Consider the following 18346-nt stretch of genomic DNA (forward strand, 5'->3'; position numbering starts at 1 on the left):
TCAGCTGGCACAGCGCAGAGCAGTGTGGGAAGAGTCTGGAAGCACAGCCTCCAGTTTCTTCGAGTGCCGAGCAATTAATTTGGGCAAGCAGGGAGTTGTACGTGTGCAGTAATTAACGGGGAAAGCACCTCGGGCCAGCCTAACGAGGGGGTGTGGGTGGCCTTCACTTTGAGATTGTTCCATGTAATTGCAGCAATTTACCTGCCTGGATCAATGTCACATCAGCCCGTGTGCCATGAGGCAGGGATTCTGCAGAGGGGCCAAAATGCCACGGGCTGTGCCCAGAAAGGTGCCGTGCCCCGGGACACCTCGTTTTCCCCGGAGCCCTGTGTGAACTGTCAGCTCTAATCCTGTCCCAGGGCTCCCTGAGTGCTCAGCCTCTCCCCTGGACACAGTTCCCTTCCTTATATAGGGCTGGCTAAGTGCTGGGCACTAATGAGATTGGAATAAAAGGCTTTGGGAGCAGGGATGAGCTGGCAGGACGGGCTGGATCTCAGGCTGAGCCCTGTGTACACAGGGACATCACCCAACACCAGCCTGGCTCCTGCTCCCTGGGGCTGGGCTCAGTGCTTTGCTCTGGAGCTTGGGATCGGTGTTTGAGTGTCCAACTCACCCAGGTGGAACCCCTGGACCCGCTTTCCTTGGGGGACAAATACAGTGCTTATCTACATCCAGTGTTCTCTATCCCAGAGCATTTTTTTCCTGTTTTTATTTCACAGGGAGAAGTTTAAGCTGTGTTAATTAACCAGTTCTGGACTAAGAGAATCTCTAGGAAGCGCTGAATTAATATTTTGCCTGGTTTAATTCACACTGTGTCTTAGCCAGAATGATGAGTGTTCTGCTGAAAAATATTCGTGGAAATACTGTTTGGTGTGGTCAGAAATGGTCGAGGTAAAATGTTACCTGCCTGGTCTGTCCCTGATGAATTTATGCATCAACAACTTCAGGGCAGGAATCACCTGGCAGATATCAGTCCTAGAAAGTCCCAGCCTAAATCATTGGCGTGGGTAAGACATGGCAGGAATGGAGAGTTTAGCAAAGGCCGTGTTTGGAATGAATTTAATTTAGTTTTGTGTTTACTCTCATTAAAAAATCCAGGGGTGGTACCTGGGAGAGAAAGATTTGAAGGGAGATTGGGAGGCTGGAATGGAAACCGAGGGGAGATTGAGTTGTTTTGGCTCTGGCACCTTCCTGGAGCTTTGCAGTTCCTGGTTGTGCTGTGCTCTGCAAGGTGGAAGGAGGAGGTGAGGGGGTGTTTGATCCCTACCTGGGTGTACCTGAGCTCTTTCTCACAAAGCAGCACAAGCCAGAGTGGGTGAACATGGAACAACTTGGAAACATTTTTTTTGGGGGTAGTGACTCACTGCAACTTACCCAAAGTGACCTGATTTAGTTAAATGAGGCTAAATATAACCCATGTGAAAAGTACTGACATGTGGGAGGAGACGCCAGAGTTGGCACTCAGCCCCTCAGTTCTGCAGGGAACATCTTTCACGACTGGTGACTAATAATTTTTTACTCTTGCTGGCTTTGGGAATAACAATCCCTGCTCCATTTTTGCACCCCCTTGTAGGGAGAGAGGAGGGAAATGCTCCGGGCTTAACCTGCCTTTGTGAATTGCAGCTCTCTGCTATGGACAGTGCCATCACCCTGTGGCAGTTCCTCCTCCAGCTGCTCCAAGAGCCCCAGAACAAGAACATCATCTGCTGGACCTCCAACGACGGGGAATTCAAGCTGCTGCAGGCAGAGGAGGTGGCCAGGCTCTGGGGGATCCGTAAGAACAAGCCCAGCATGAACTATGATAAACTCAGCCGAGCGCTGCGCTACTACTACGTGAAGGTAGGGTGGAAATCCTGCTCCAATCCTTATCCCTCTTAGCTAAGGAGCTTTGTTTCCTCCTCCTCCTCCTCCTCCAGGGGAGGGGTGGCACTGCTGTGCCTCTGCCAGCTTGAAGGAAGCTGGGCTGCTTTGTTTAGAGGCGTTGGGTTGGTTTTTCATTCCGTTTATCGCGGCGCTGTTTCCTCCTCGCCGGTTGTTTCGGGAGGTTCTGGTGGCTTGGTGCAGAGTGTTGGCTTGGTGGCTTTGCTCATATAAATTTGGATCCTAATCCCCCTTCCAAAAATCCACAGCCTCGCAAGGGTTAAAATCCAGGGAAAGCTCAGGGAGAGGATGATGATGGAGAGCGTGAATATTGCACCACTTTCAGGTCTTTTTGCAGCTTTCTCTTTACGTTTATTTCTTTCAAAAATAAACATTTTCCAGCCCTAAGTATTTTTACTTTCTCTGTGTATTCAGTATTTCGCCTTCACTTTGCCCGTTGTTTTCAGCCCCGCAGAGTGAGAAGCTTTTGTTTATCCAACATCTTCGAGTCTCACCTTTGTTTCCCTTTATCCCACGGCTGCTGGTGTGTGAGTGGAGCAGATAAAAATAACCCCCAGTTTCTGAGGAGCCTCAGCCTGGAGCAGGTGGGAGGGTGCTGGTGTTCATTACTGGGTGCCACAAATCTGCTTTGGTACTGAGAGATCTCAGCAACAATCAGGGAATGATAAATAAGGATAATTCCGAGTCCAAAGTGTGTGTGGCATTTCGCTGAGGAGCAAAACGAGTTTGACAGATGCTGCTCTGTGGTATTGAAATCACTGATTAGCCTGCATTCTGCTGACGAGTTCAGCTGCTTATTTTCCTTTATTATCATCTTATTAAGAATAAAGGTGGTTTGATTTGAAGTGCAAGCTCTCAGCTCTGCAGTCCTGGAGAAACCCTTTAGCAAGTTGTTCTATTAAATTACCCACAGTGTTCCCAGCTGAGTGATCCTTGCTGGGGGTAATGGGCATTTTTTGATGTTCAACAGGATTTCTTGGCAGTTTTTAGTATGTTTAATGTCAGGTGAAGCTCACCTGTTGCAGTGTTTTGTCTGCCAGCTCCGAGAGCAGAACTGGAACACTCGGGGTGTTTTTAAAACAGGAAAAGAAGAAACATTCTTTTTTTTTTTTTTTTTGGCTGAAAGATTACAGACTTTAATTCCTCTGCCTATTTTAGGCAGTGTTTGTAGGAAGAAAATTAATCTGAAGAAAGGTCTAAATATACTTTGTCTTCTTCCCCCCAGAATATCATTAAGAAGGTGAATGGGAAGAAGTTTGTGTACAAATTCGTGTCGTACCCGGAGATCCTGAACATGGATCCCCTCGTGGTGGGCCGGATCGAGGGGGACCCCGAAATGCCCGGCTTTGGGGAGGTCACCAGCGCCCCCAAGGACGTGGAAAACTGTGGCAAGGAGAAATCCCAGTCGTGTGCTAAGTCCTCGAGCCGCAATGACTACATCCACTCAGGCCTGTACTCCTCCTTCACCCTCAACTCCCTCAACTCCTCCAGCGTGAAGCTCTTCAGGTCCATCAAGATCGAGAACCCGGCCGAGAAGCTGACGGAGAAGAAACCTCAGGACCCCACCCCTTCTGTCATCAAGTTTGTCACCGTGCCCTCCAAAAAGCCTCCCTCTGCCCCCCTGGTGTCCACCACTTCGGCGGTGGCCGTCACCTCCACGGCTTCCGCCACCCCCACCGTGTCCTCCTCGCTTCCCCTGGGCTCTGAGGAGACTCTGCAGACCCTGGAGACGCTGGTCCTGCCCAAGCTGACCGTCCCTGAAGCTCCTCCAGCACCTTTGCCAAACTTGAGCACCAGCTTCACCCCGACCCCCCCCCATATCCTCAGTCTCTCCCACCCTCCAGGTGCCCTCCACGCCCCCCTCGCCGCCCCTGAGCTCCAACCCCGACCTGGACATTGACACGGACATCGAATCTGTGGCTTCCCAGCAGCTGGAGCAGGCCCAGAGCCTCCAGCACCAATCCCCAGAGCCCAAAGAGCAGCAGGATTCGGCTGGGCTGGAGAAGGAATTTGCCAATCATCTCTCCAGGTCGAAAAAACCCAAAGGGCTGGAGCTGGCTCCCACTCTGGTCATCACAGGCAGCGATCCGAGTCCTCTGGGCATCCTGAGTCCTTCTCTCCCAACTGCTTCTCTGACTCCAGCACTTTTCTCTCAGGTGACCAAATCCCCTTAAATTCCCTTCCTGGTTTCTTTTTTTTTTTTAAGCTAACAATAGTGATGATGTTATGCTTGAAAACAGCAAGTGGGAAGTGAATAGTTCATTGTACGCGGAGATTTGAAACTCAGGATGTCACTCCCTGCTCGTTCGGTTGGTTTTGTTTTTTAATCAAACACGGGTTTGGTGTTAATTCACCCCAAAATGTGCCCGGGTGCTGGGCATGCACACGGGGCTGGCATGTGGAGGCAGAACCCAAACCAGCTGCAGCAGGGTTTTGTAAACCTTGCCAGGGGAATACTGAATTATTCCTAAATCCTTCAAAGCCAGCCCCACAGAGGTGTCTGCCGAGCTGTTTTTTACTCAGTTAGTAGCATTTAGTTAAAGCCAAAGTCTTGTGAGCAAGCAGCAGTAAGAGCAGCTGCTTAATTTGGTCGTTATCTTTGTGTGGGAAAGGAAAGCTTTCATGTCTCATGGAAAACTTGGAAGGGAACTGAATCCAGCAGGGCTGTTAAATCATCCTCTATCTGTGTGATCTCTCCCCTGCAATAAATTGGGATTAGAACGAAGCCGTGGGGAAGCTGCTGGTTGAGAGCTGAAGTGGCTGAAGACAGAAGGAAAAAAAAGAAACAAAATCCAAGTGGAGTTGTTCTTTTGGCACCCTGGGAAGTGCTTGGCTGGTGAACCTGGAATATCCAGGAGCTGGAGGGAAACTCCTTTTGCTGTTGCTGGCGCTGTCGGTGGCACCAGGAGCAGGCTCGTGCCCGTTGGCTTTTCCTTTTTCAATCCTGAATCCCGCTTTTCCAGAGCGCTGGGTTGGAGGAGGAGCTGCCCTGCTGGGGCTTCCAGCAGGATTTGGGGGAAAAAAAGGGGTTGGATTGCTCAGTGAGGGGAGGGAGGGAGAGGAGGAGCAGGAGGAAGGAGGGGATGGGCAGCTGAGGGGGTGTTGTGGCTGGAATTCCAGGGGAAAGGCTGGAATTTCCCTGCTGGAATTCCAGGGGAAAGGCTGGAATTCCAGGGGAAAAGCAGGAGTTTCCCTGCTGGAATTCCACAGGAAAGGCTGGAAAAGCTGGAATTTCGTGGGGAAAGCCTGGAATTCCATGTGAAAAGCTGGAATTCCACGGGGAGAGGCTAGAATTCTGTGGGAAAGGCTGGAATTTCCCTGCTGGAATTCTGTGGGGAAAGCTGGAATTCCAGGGGAAAGGCTGGAATTCCAGGGGAAAAGCAGGAGTTTCCCTGCTGGAATTCCACAGGAAAGGCTGGAAAAGCTGGAATTTCGTGGGGAAAGCCTGGAATTCCATGTGAAAAGCTGGAATTCCACGGGGAGAGGCTAGAATTCTGTGGGAAAGGCTGGAATTTCCCTGCTGGAATTCTGTGGGGAAAGCTGGAATTCCAGGGGAAAGGCTGGAATTCCAGGGGAAAAGCAGGAGTTTCCCTGCTGGAATTCCACAGGAAAGGCTGGAAAAGCTGGAATTTCGTGGGGAAAGCCTGGAATTCCATGTGAAAAGCTGGAATTCCACGGGGAGAGGCTAGAATTCTGTGGGAAAGGCTGGAATTTCCCTGCTGGAATTCTGTGGGGAAAGCTGGAATTCCAGGGGAAAGGCTGGAATTCCAGGGGAAAAGCAGGAGTTTCCCTGCTGGAATTCCACAGGAAAGGCTGGAAAAGCTGGAATTTCATGGGGAAAGCCTGGAATTCCATGTGAAAAGCTGGAATTCCACGGGGAGAGGCTAGAATTCTGTGGGAAAGGCTGGAATTTCCCTGCTGGAATTCTGTGGGGAAAGGCTGGAATTCCAGGGGAAAAGCAGGAGTTTCCCTGCTGGAATTCCACAGGAAAGGCTGGAAAAGCTGGAATTTCGTGGGGAAAGCCTGGAATTCCATGTGAAAAGCTGGAATTCCACGGGGAGAGGCTAGAATTCTGTGGGAAAGGCTGGAATTTCCCTGCTGGAATTCTGTGGGGAAAGCTGGAATTCCAGGGGAAAGGCTGGAATTCCAGGGGAAAAGCAGGAGTTTCCCTGCTGGAATTCCACAGGAAAGGCTGGAAAAGTTGGAATTTCATGGGGAAAGCCTGGAATTCCACATGAAAAGCTGGAATTCCATGGGGAGAGGCTGGAATTCTGTGGGAAAGCCTGGAATTTCCCTGCTGGAATTGCACAGGGAAGGCTGGAATTCCAGGGGAAGGGCTGGAATTTCCCTGTTGGAATTCAAGGGGAAAGGCTGGAATTTTCCTGCTGGAATTCCAGGAGAAAGTCTGGGATTTCCCTGCTGGGATTCCATGGAGAAAGGCTGGAATTCCAGGGGAAAGGCTAGGATTTCCCTGCTGGGATTCCATGGGGAAAGGTTGGAATTCCAGGAGAAGGGCTGGGATTTCCCTGCTGGGATTCCATGGGAAAGGCTGGAATTCCATGGGAAAGGCTGGGATTCCATGGAGAAAAGGCTGGAATTCTGTGGGAAAGGTTGAAATTCCAGGAGAAAGTCTGGGATTTCCCTGCTGGGATTCCATGGGGAAGGCTGGGATTCCATGGAGAAAGGCTGGAATTCCAGGGGAAAGGCTGGAATTCCAGGGGAAAGGCTGGAATTCCAGGGGAAAGGCTGGGATTTCCCTGCTGGGATTCCATGGGGAAAGGCTGGAATTCCATGGGAAAGGCTGGAATTCCAGGGGAAAGGCTAGGATTTCCCTGCTGGGATTCCATGGGGAAAGGTTGGAATTCCAGGAGAAGGGCTGGGATTTCCCTGCTGGGATTCCATGGGAAAGGCTGGGATTCCATGGGAAAGGCTGGGATTCCATGGGGAAAGGCTGGAATTCTGTGGGAAAGGTTGAAATTCCAGGAGAAAGTCTGGGATTTCCCTGCTGGGATTCCATGGGGAAAGGCTGGAATTCCATGGGGAAAGGCTGGAATTCCACGGGCAAGGCTCTCACCGCTGCTTTCCTGCCTTTTCAGACTCCCATCCTGCTGACTCCCAGCCCCCTGCTCTCCAGCATCCACTTCTGGAGCACCCTGAGCCCCGTGGCTCCTCTCAGCCCTGCCCGGTTGCAAGGTGCTAACACCCTCTTCCAGGTGAGTCCCTTCCTCCAGTCCCTTCCCCAGCAGACCTGGTATTCCCAAGATTTGGGATTGAGTTATTCCCAATATTTGGGATTAAGTTATTCCCAATATTTGGGATTAAATTATTCCCAATATTCGAAATAAACCAGGAGTTGTTGGTTCCTGCCCCCTGCTGTGGCTTCTGAGGGCATTAATTTCATTTTTTTGCCTGGTTTTATTTCAGGATATTATAAATGTTGGTGTTTCAGGGCTGGTTGGAGTTTACTGCAACCTAACTGCTTTAGAGAGAAATTATTTTTCTTTTTTAGATCTGTTCTTCCTGTAAAAAATTCCTCCCTGTAACTTTTTGTTTTGGTTGGGATTTTCTTGAATTTTAGAAGTTTTCCACTCTATTTCCACTCCAATCATTCCTGCTAAAAGATATCAATTAATCTCACAACTAATGAGGAGAAAGAGTGTGTGTTTGATCTCTGTGGTGATGCGTGGCACAGTTTTGGATGATTTTTATGGAAGAAATCCATAAAATTCACCCCTGTGAGGTGGTGAGGACCGAGCACAGAAGCCGTGGCTGCTCCTGGATCCCTGGAAGTGTCCGTGACCAGGGTATTTTTTATTATATAGGAAAAAATCCACTATATTTAAGAAAAAAACCTCTCCTTCAGTTGCAATTCTCGTGTTTTTCCCTCACACTTCCACTCTGGCACTGGAATTACCACATTTGCTGCCTCAATTTGCTGTGCCAAAGGGTAGAATTTAACTAATTGAATTAATTTTTATTTAATTTCGTCGAAATTACAGAATTTAATGAAATCTTCTGGGTTGGGATCTGTCATCTCCATGGAGATGAAGGAAGTTCCTCATCTGTACCACGAGGATGGGGAATAAACCAGGAGGGCTGAAATGACCCTGGATATTTCAGCCTGGAAAGAGCTGATAATTAACTGAGGGGCAGTTTAGACCCTGTTTTCCTCAGAACCTGGATTAAAGTCACATTTTAATGAGGATATGGGGCAGCTCAGCTCAGGGGTCACTGTGGCACCGCTTTAAAAATAAATTAAAAGTGTGAAGCCCAGAGCATCCTTGAAATCTGGGGTGGTTTTGTTTCGTTTTGTTGTTTCATTTGGGGTTTTTTTTCCCTTCTTTGTGCACAGATACGGGAGGAGCAGCGCATTAAAGTGGGTTTTTTTTGATGATTCTTGTTTTATCTCTTAGTTCCCATCCGTGCTGAACAGTCACGGCCCGTTCACCCTGTCTGGACTGGATGGACCCTCCACCCCTGGCCCCTTCTCCCCAGACCTGCAGAAGACATAGCACATGGAATTGCTGCAGGAGGACACAGTGGCCAGCAAGGCAAAGATGGGACATTTCCCTTCCGCCACCTTTTTTTAAGACGAGCAGTTTGTAATTCCACTGAGATTCTCGACAGTCGGAGTCGTTGCCATTCCCGAATCCAAAAAGAAAAAAGAAGAAAAAAAAAAGCCTTTTTTGTGCAAAAATTCCCCCTTTTTTTGGAAGAACCCAGGTTGGGAATGTATATGCAAACGCCTTAATAGGAGCTGCAGCTCCAGTCTCTTCTCCTCCTCGCTTTGGAAGGTTTTTTCCCCGTGTCCCAAAGGAATTTTGGGTGGTGTTGCAGCAACTGAGTCTGCCCTGGCTGCAGCAGGCAGCACCAGAGGAGGCTTTTCTCTGTGACTCTTGGAAAAAAAAAACCAACAAGCCCCTCTGTTCTTCTGCTTCCTGTGCTCAGCAAGGAGAGCCCTGAATCCTGATGGAAGCTGGCATTCCAGGAAAAGCTTGGGAATGGGCAGTGTGCTGCCAGCTCTGCCCCGAGGGCACCACAACCTGTGCAGCAACAAAAGCTCCGCGGCTTTGCTGCTGCCCTTGTCTCGATTATTTTTATTTTTTTTTTTTGCAGGGAGAAATTTTTTTCAAGGATTTATTCCGAGTTTATGTCCAGGACAATCATGTGGAGCCCCTGGGAGAAGAGGTGGGGCTGGATTTTGGATGCTTCCCTGCCCGTCAGCGGTGGGATGAGCTCCTTTCACTTCTCACAGAGTTTGAATGCTGGAGTCCAAACATTTCTTGTGCCACAGCCTGGGAGCTCCCTGCCGGATCAGCACGATGGGAGGATTTTCCCTGCAGTTTTGGGGGTTTTCCCTGCAGTTTTGGGGGATTTCCCCTGGGTTTTTGGGGGATTTTCCCTGGGTTTTTAGGGGAGGTTGCTGCCTGACCTGCAATTCCAGAGCCCAGCAGGGTGAGTGAGAACAGCAGCATCCCAGCATTTGTGTTGCTCTTCCTTCCCCACAGTTCTGGAAAAGCTTCCTGCTTTTCCCCACGTGGAAAAGCTCCTCTTTTGCCAGCTCTTATCCCAAGTTTTGCAGTGGAGCTGTTGATTTATATTTTTTTTTGGAGGGAGCACTGGCCCCAAACCAGGCTGAGGGGTTCCATGGGGTCCAACCTCGTGGTAAATCTGTTTTCAGCTCCTTGGTGTCCTGGATTAATGATGCAGGATTGTTTTCCAGAGCCATTGGAGGTGAGATGGAATGTGTAGGTGGATTTTTACACCTCAGGAGGCCTTTTAAGAAAAACTGAGAGCTGCTCCTGTCTCAGCCCCTCAGTCTGGGTGTGTTGGGCTGTGGGTCAGCGTCCTTCCGATTGGGGGCATCTGATGTCAGGCAGCAACTTCTGGCTTTGAGTTGGGGGTGTCAGAGGATCTTCCCCATAAAAAATTCCCAGAAAACAGATGGAGACATCTCCTTCCTTCAGCATCCTCCGAGCTGCCACGAGCAGAGGAAGATTTTCCCCTCTCCAGCACGAGGAGCTGACAGAGTTTGCTGTAAATACTGCACCTATTCCGTGGATAAGTGGTGAACTCAAACTTTTCCAGAGGTTTTTTTTTTTTTTTTTCCTTCTGCCACTTTTGCAGGCTTGGAATTCCCTTTAAAGCCACAACACCCAGGACTTTTCTTTTCCTGCAGTGATGTTCCCTTTCTATATCCTGACACTGAGATACAGAAAAACCACTTTTTGCGTGTTCCTGACGTGACACCTGGGACAGGTGGGTGGAACAGAGTCGCTTTTTTTGGGCATTGTTCACCTGCCCAGGGGAAAAGTGGGAGAAAAAAAGATTCCTTTTTCAGGTGGAGAAGCAGGGAGTGAGCTCATGGAGTGACCTGTCTTCCTGTTGGCTCCTGTCAGAGGCAAAAAACGCTTCACGTTTAGACATCAGCAGATGCAGGAGGAGATTCCTGCGCCAGCAGCTCTTAAAATGTGCAATATTGACCTTTTTTCTTTTCTGATTTTATTTTTGTTTTTGAAATGCAGAAGCGAAGCTGCAGGTGATCACCAAGAGCAGGCATCTGGAATTCTTTGGTTTGGTTTGCATGTTTGGAGCCTGCTCTGGGGAAATTTCTAGAGCTATGTATAAATAGCAGCACTTTGCTTGGTTCAGGTTGGCCAATTTTATGCCTACCAAATCCTTGGACTTTTGACATTTTGCAGGCTGGGATTCGAATTGAAAATTCACGAATGAGCACTAAAAACTTGCAATTTAATTGCTTCCTTTCCCCCTTGTTCCCCTGTGGAGAAAAGCCAAGTTTAGCTGTTGAAAATTTGTGCACTTAATTCTTTGTGAGCTTTTATGGCTTTGGGCAGAGGGTCAAGCCCCAAAAAAATGTTATTTGTGGGCTCCTGCTCCTCTCCAAGAAGCTTCCCAAAATTGCTGTGCCACAGAAATCCAGGTTTTCCTGTGGAAATGCAGCCTGGATGGGAAAGTTTCCACCAGGTAAAACAGGAAAAAAAAAATAAGGCAGGAAAAAAATGTGAGTCCACAGAGGATGAGAAGCTCAGGAGGCAGCTGGAAAGCTGATGGAAAAGGGAGAGGAGGTGGCAGAGGAGCAGCTTTTGCTGCCTTTTCTCCACTGCAATTTTCAGGTCACTTAAGGGAATATTTCCTCACTCATGTGCTGCCTCATCAGGCACAGGGACTGACAGGGAGCTGCCAGCTTCCCCTGGGTCACATTCCTGGCAGAGCCTCCCCGGGGGCTCACTTCTGTCAGCTGCTGGTTCTTTAGGTCACTTCAGGAGCAGTTTTAGTGCAGCTCCTCACAACTTGTTTTTAATTTAGCCTAGGGCAGGTGGGGTTAGAGTAGATTCTGTTTTAGTTCTGTACCGTGGTGATTTAAAAAAAAAAAAAATTTAAAAAATGCAGCATTTTGCTTAGGTTCCTGTTGCTGGAGTAGCTTTGGTTTTGTGGAATGCTTGGTAATTTTTTTGCATCAGTTTGTTCCTGGCTGGCTTGGGTTACGTGGAAGGTCAAAAAAAGAACTTTGGTAGAACAAAAGAGTTTGGTAGAAGGCAGACAAGAACCCAGCATCCTCCCCTGGAGATGGGAATAAACCCCTGCTGTTGGTCACCCCTTCCTTGAAACCCAGAGATTCAGAAAGCTGGTAGGATTTGGGGAATGCTGGAAGCTGAACTCGTGTCTTGCTTCTAGAAATCTCTTTGGGTTTGGTTTATTTTGCCGTGGGGAGCTGCTGCTGCTGCCTGGCTCTGTTTGGGGTCCTGGATTTTCAGGGTTCCTGGCAGGAGCAGCCCTTGGAGGCAGAGAAATGCCCCATGGTTATGGAACCCTTGGTGTTCTGTCTTTCCTGGTAAAAAGAGGGCGATGGAGAAATTTTGGGGTTTTTTTAGCAGCAGCTTTAGGTTTAGAGCTTCGTTTCAGACCTGTCCTCAGCAGGGGATGCAACTCCCGTGCCCAGATTTTGGCACATTCAAGCTCTGTTTTGCAATAGGTCAGGAAGGGATAAAATCCCTGGAGCTGGACAATTCCTTGTTTTCATCTGGAGCATCCCAAGGCTTCAGTGTCCATGGAATCTTTGGGATAAAATCCCCAGAGTTAGACAATTCCTTGTTTTCACTCTGAGCATCCCAAGGCTTCAGTGTCCATGGAATCTTTGGGATAAAATCCCTGGAGCTGGACAATTCTTGTTTTCATTTGGAGCATCCCAAGGCTTCAGTGTCCATGGAATCTTTGGGATAAAATCCCTGGATTTGGACAATTCCTTGTTTTCACTCTGAGCATCCCAGGGCTTCAGTGTCCATGGAATCTTTGGGATAAAATCCCTGGGGTTGGACAATTCCTTGTTTTCACGTGGAGCATCCCAAGGCTTCAGTGTCCATGGAATCTTTGGGATAAAATTCCTGGATTTGGACAATTCCTTGTTTTCACTCTGAGCATCCCAAGGCTTCAGTGTCCATGGAATTTTTGTAATAAAATCCCTGGATTTGGACAATTCCTTGTTTTCACTCTGAGCATCCCAAGGCTTCAGTGTCCATGGAATTTTTGTAATAAAATCCCTGGATTTGGACAATTCCTTGTTTTCACTCTGAGCATCCCAAGGCTTCAGTGTCCATGGAATTTTTGTAATAAAATCCCTGGATTTGGACAATTCCTTGTTTTCACTCTGAGCATCCCAAGGCTTCAGTGTCCATGGAATCTTTGGGATAAAATTCCTGGAGCTGGACAATTCTTGTTTTCATCTGGAGCATCCCAAGGCTTCAGTGTCCATGGAATCTTTGGGATAATCCCTGAGGTTGGACAATTCCTTGTTTTCACTCAGAGCATCCCAGGGCTTCAGTGTCCATGGAATCTTTGGGATAAAATACCCAGACCTTGTTTTCATCTGGAGCATCCCAAGGCTTCAGTGTCCATGGAATCTTTGGGATAAAATGCCTGGATTTGGACAATTCCTTGTTTTCACGTGGAGCATCCCAAGGCTTCAGTGTCCATGGAATCTTGGGGGTGACGGAGCGGTGTGTGAGAACAGAAAGGCTTTGGTTGGGATCATTTCCCTCTCTGATGCATTTTCAGCCCTCAGCTATCTCACAGACGGAACATTCTGGGTTTTTGGTGTTCCTTCTGAGGGCAGTGAAGCTGCCGAGGTGCACATCTCCCCTCTCCAGCTTCCCCCAGCCCCGGGAGCTGCATCCCTGTGCATTCCAGCTGGGATGGATGGGAGTGAAGGGCCCTGCTCCCCTCCTGGAGCTTTTCCTCCAGCCGAGATCAGCTCTGCCCGTCTCTTGTGGGTTTATTCCTTTTTTTGCTCCTGTTTTCTGGCAGTTTTGGATGTGCTCTGCAGTTGAACCTCTCCCATTTTTAGGGCAGATTTGTTTCCAGCCTGTCTCAGTGTCAGCTCTGGAAATCAGCCTCAGCCCTGGGTCAGGGAACGGTGTTAAAATCCACAGGAACTTAAAAACTTTTTGGGTGACTACTTTGGTTTGTTTCCTTCCTCAGCTCTGTGAGGAATAGAATTTGGATCTGGAAGAGTAGAAATGGGGGGAAAAAAAAGAGAATAAGAGACCTTTTGGCCTCTGAGGGGGTGGGATGGGGTGGCTTTGCCTTAGAAATCAGAGTGGGGCGTTGCAAGCAGCCCCTGAGGGTCTCCCACGTGGCAGAAGAGCCCAGAATCCCTGAGGATTCACTCAGGAGCTCTCCAGGATGTTTGATGAGGCTGGTGCTGCCTGAACAGAGGCGTTTATGGGTTGATTTGGAGTTAATTAAGCAGCAATTAGCAGTGGCTGTGGAGTGTGAGCAGATCCAGGGGAGTGGGACAGGCTGGAGCTGCTGGAATCAGAGCTGCCAGAGGAAGCTTCTGGGATCAGATGCAGTTGATCCCAAAAGTTTTATGTCCCTTTGCCTTGGGGAATGCTTATTCCCCTCTGGTTTTAGAGCTGAGAAGTGGATTTAGAAGAATAAAGCTGGAAAAAAAAATTAAAAGGCAGAAAATTCTAGGGAGAGACAGCAGGCGTGAGTGAGATCAGGGCAGCTGGAATTCATCTGGGGGTGAATCCTTCTCCAGCAGGAATTCTGGGAGGCCAAAATCCTGGGAACAGCACACATCCAGCAGCAGCTGCTCCAGCTTCCCTGGGCTGGGCAGTTTTTTTATGTTTTGGGGGGATTTAAATCAATTTAAATCTCTTTTTGGCACCCCCGTCCAGCTGTGGTGCCGTGTGCTGTCCTGTTCGTTGCTGGAGTGCACATCTGCTTTGGGAAGGTGATTTTGGCAGCTGCTCCAACTTCCCTGGGCAGTTTTTTATGTTTTGGGGGGATTTAAATCAATTTAAATCTCTTTTTGGCACCCCCATCCAGCTGTGGTGCCGTGTGCTGTCCTGTTCATTCCTGGAGTGCACATCTGCTTTGGGAAGGTGATTTTGGCAGCTGCTCCAGCTTCCCTGGGCTGGGCAGGTTTTTGTGTGTCTTGGGGGGGATTTAAATCAATTTAAATCAGTTTTTAGGCACTCCAGCACCCCCCCATCCCATCCAGCTGTGTGCCAGTGTTGTCCTGTTCATTCCTGGGGCATTTTGGGGTGCAGGATTCCCCTGGTGCTGGCTGGGGAGGGGAGAGGTGGCTCTGGACACAGAGAAATCCTGAGGAACGGAACCCAATCTTCCTCCAGAGCAATTTTAATTTCAAACCTGACTAATTTCAGTCAGGAGGGCAAAACAGAGGAGCCACGAGGGCAGTGCTGCCCGTTCCTGTCGGGATTCCCTGAAGGGCTTGGAGCAGAAAGGTGAAATTTTGGGTTTGGTGTCAGTAAATCCTGCACGGAGGGATTTTATTCCTGCCTTTGTGCCAGGAACAAGCAGGAATCAGGAGAATGTGTTCCCTGCAGGTTGTTTTTCTGTCTGACCACAGGTGGGCAAGGCCTGTTTATCCCTGGATATTCCAACGTTTCCCTGTTGGAATAGCAAAATATCTGCTTCCTATAAATTATTTTGGAACAAAACCACCCTAAAACTGGCAAAAAATGAATTTGGTTTCCACCTCCCAAAGAAAGCAGCAGATTTTACTTGTGGAGCTCTTCCAGGCCCTGATGAGAAGCACACTCAGAGCTGAAAAATTGTAATTTTTTTTTTTTTTTAGATTCCTCAGCGTTTCAGTCTGCCTGGAGCACACGTGGGTCATGTTCCCAAAAATCCACATAAATATCCCCATCCTCCCTCTGAGCAGATTCTGCACTCTTCAGTGGCCACTTTGAAATATTTTGCACTCCCTTGGGAGGTTTTTTTGGGGTTTTTTTTTCTTCTCTTTTAGCACTCAAATCAGTCCTGCCCCAGCGTGCACTCGTCACTTGCCAAAGGTTTATTTCTGACGTCGTCGGTTGCCACATCTCCTGACAAAAAAAAAAAAAAAAAAAAGGAAAAAGTGTCTTAAATGTGTATTTGAGTAATTTTGTGTGCGTGGAACAAAAGTTTGGCCTTGGTTTCAAAGATTCCTCGGTGAGGTTGTGTTGCAGGAGGTTTTCATCTCAAAGCAGGGGTGGAGCAGGAGAATCCTGACCCTTTGGAAATCAGGGATCCGAGTGGAGCCCGTGAGGAGAGGCTGCTTGCAGAGCCCCTTTCAGCAGTGCTGTACCAATAACTGGAAGCTGTCGCCGTTGGTTTGGATTTTCCCCTTTCCTTTAGGGTGTTTTCCCTGTGTTTTTTGGGACACGGGAAGGCTCTGGGGGTGTTCTGTGCATGGTTCCTGGGGCGTGCTGTGTGCTGGGGTGGGGGGCTCCAATTTCCAATCCCTGGCTTTGCTCTCAGCTCCTTGCCCTGTCTTTTGGGGCTGTATTTTTATTTTTCCCTAGCATGTCCTAACCCCTCCAAGCTTTGAAACTGCTTCCTAGAATTGTGTTGACTTTTATTTTTATTTTTTTGTTGTTATTGTGCTGTTGTTCAGTTGCACAGAGGTTTTTTTTTCCTATATAAAAGATACTTTCGAAACGTTTCATTCTCTGTGAACAGGGTTGAGATTTATTCTTTGTAGCTTTGAAAAAGATCCTAAAATTCCCTTTTCCAACCTGTTTTGTAGCCTGTTGCAGTGTTACCAGATGGCCTTATGTACGTCACAGTGCTTTGTGATGGGTACAGTAGCACATTCAATGCTTCTTCCCCTCTGTTTTTAGAGCTGAGAAGTTGATTTGGAATAATAAAGCTGAAAAAAGGGAAAAATTCCAGGGAAGCACAGTGGTCATGTCCCCTAAAGGAGATCAGGGCAGCTGGAATTCATCATCCTTTACCAGCAGGAATTCTGGGAGGCCAAAATCCTGGGAATCAGCACACATCCAGCAGCAGCTGCTGCAGCTTCCCTGGGCTGGGCAGTTTTGTGTCTTGGGGGGGATTTAAATCAATTGAAATCAATTGAAATCAATTTTTAGCCACTCCAGCACCCCCGTCCAGCTGTGTGCGTTGTCCCGTTCATTCCTGGAGTGCACACCTGCTTTGGGAAGGTGATTTTGGGGTGGGTTCCTTGCTGGAATTTTCAGGCTGAGCTGGGTTCTTGGCAGTTTTTTGGGGAGCTGGGAGCAGATCCCTCCCTCTGGAACTCTGGGCTGGAGCTTTACCTTTCCCAGTTTTACCTGGCTGGGATTTTCAGAACAATCAGTGGGGAAAACTCCCCTGAAAGCAGCAGAAGGGGGAACGTTTCCAGTGGCTCTTTCCAGAACAGAGTTGCATTTTTCTTTTCTCTATAAATATATATATATATATATATTACGAATTCAAGAGGCAAAGTTATGTTGTAGTGAGTGTCTGAAACTTCCTACACTGGAGACTTTTCTGGACAAGACAACTGTAAAAGTCACCCCTTGTTCCAGCTAGGTGACCCTGCCTGGGACAGAATTGCTTCTCAGTCTAACTTTTTTATTTTTAAATACTTTATTAGAGTATCTTAATGCCATTGTGTTTAAAAAAAAATGCTGGTATGTAATGCAAGTACATAAATAGCCAAAGTTTTCAGTAATTGTTCAGTGTTACTAAATTTTGCTTTTATTTAACCTTCTGAGATAACATTTAGGAAGACCTTCAGCGTGTAAATCATCCTGAAAATTCAAAGTTATGAGCAACTGGATTAGGGCAGGGATGGAGTTGTTGGAGCACATTTCAGGTTTGAATACAATCAGGAGGCAAAGCTTTCAAGATGCAAAACTTCCTTTGCACTGTCCTGACACTTCAAAGTGACAAATGCTGCTTTGGCAGTGGCTCTTTGGGAATTGTTATTCAAACATCATGAAGGTCTTTCCTGAGAAATCAGGTGACTTTTTTCTATTGCTTCGATTTTTGTGCAAAAAAAAAAAAAAAAAATACAACAAAATGAAAATAAAAATCAATGTATTGCAATCTTTTTTTAAAAAAAAAAATATGGGGTGGGAATAGTTAAAGAAAACTATTTTATGTAAGAACTGACAGAGGGATTTTGCTTTGTATAATGCAAGCTGGCTTTAAAAAAAAGCATTGTAGCAAATTATTCAAGTCAATCATATGTTAATAGTTATGTGCAACCAGACATGCAAAACAATTGTATTTTTTTAAATAAATATTTTTAACAAAGTTTCTGCTCATTTGACTGGTTTTTTTTTGTGTTTTTTTTTTTTTTTTACTTTCAGTAGAGAAAATAGAAAGTTTCAGCTGCAGGGGATGTGGTAAGGAGGGAGTTCCTCAGACCTCGAGGTAAATTGTATTTTAAAGTCTTGCTAAATCGGGTGCTATCCTGGTAAAAATTTCCTTAAAATAGGATTTTTTTCCCCTCTAAGTAGCCAAAATGGGGATTGGAATTCCCAAGCCCAAGAGCTGTGTTGCTGGATTTTAATAGAGAAGAGATTGAGCTCAGTTTTACCAAACCTGCCGGGCCAGAGTGAGAGATGATTTCAAAGCTGCCAGCCCTGCTGGGACACTGAGGAGATTTCTTCCCAAATTTTGGTGCTCATTTCCTCCCAGCAGGGCCCAGAGATGCTCTCATGCTGGGAGGGGCTCCAGGAAGGACAGATTGAGGTTTTTATTTTGCTCTAAATGGCTCTTGCAGTCCGTGCTCCTTTCATCCCGGGTGATTTATTCTGGGCAGGTCCAGCAGAGGAACAGTGGCATCCTGTGGAGCTGGAGAAGAATTACAGCCTGGATGGGCTTGGAATCAAATCCCAGAAGGGTTTGGGATGGCAGCAGCTTAAAAACCTCCTCATTCCATCCCAGGGTGCTCCAGCCTGGCCTGGAATTGAGTTTGGTTTCGTTGTAGGATCACAGAGTAGATGGGATTTGAGGCAGGAGGGTGTCCCTGAAGTCCAGGGATGAGCTAAACCCAGAATTCAGCTGCATTGACCCGATCCAAACTCACCTGGAGGAAGGAAAATGGCAATTCAACAACTCCAGGCTCTGTTCTGCAGGCGTTCGTGGAGATATTTAATAGCAGGGAAGAGCTGCTGCTTGGAAAAATGGAAATTTCCAG

The 18346-nt window shown here is 47.6% G+C and overlaps 1 protein-coding gene across 1 annotated transcript in view; it reads left to right on the plus strand.

The window, feature by feature from the left end:
- ELK4 (ETS transcription factor ELK4) overlaps window positions 1-8533 on the plus strand; it is an 11294-nt gene extending 2761 nt beyond the window's left edge. The window contains 5 exon segments of the mRNA XM_038162257.1: window positions 1624-1839; window positions 3107-3691; window positions 3693-4037; window positions 6978-7094; window positions 8295-8533. Coding sequence (XP_038018185.1) covers window positions 1633-1839; window positions 3107-3691; window positions 3693-4037; window positions 6978-7094; window positions 8295-8393 — 1353 coding nt within the window. The 5' untranslated portion in view covers window positions 1624-1632 and the 3' untranslated portion in view covers window positions 8394-8533.
- The last annotated feature ends 9813 nt before the right edge of the window (window positions 8534-18346 follow it).

The sequence above is a fragment of the Motacilla alba genome, chromosome 26 (assembly GCF_015832195.1).
Source record: "Motacilla alba alba isolate MOTALB_02 chromosome 26, Motacilla_alba_V1.0_pri, whole genome shotgun sequence".
Taxonomy (NCBI): domain Eukaryota; kingdom Metazoa; phylum Chordata; class Aves; order Passeriformes; family Motacillidae; genus Motacilla; species Motacilla alba.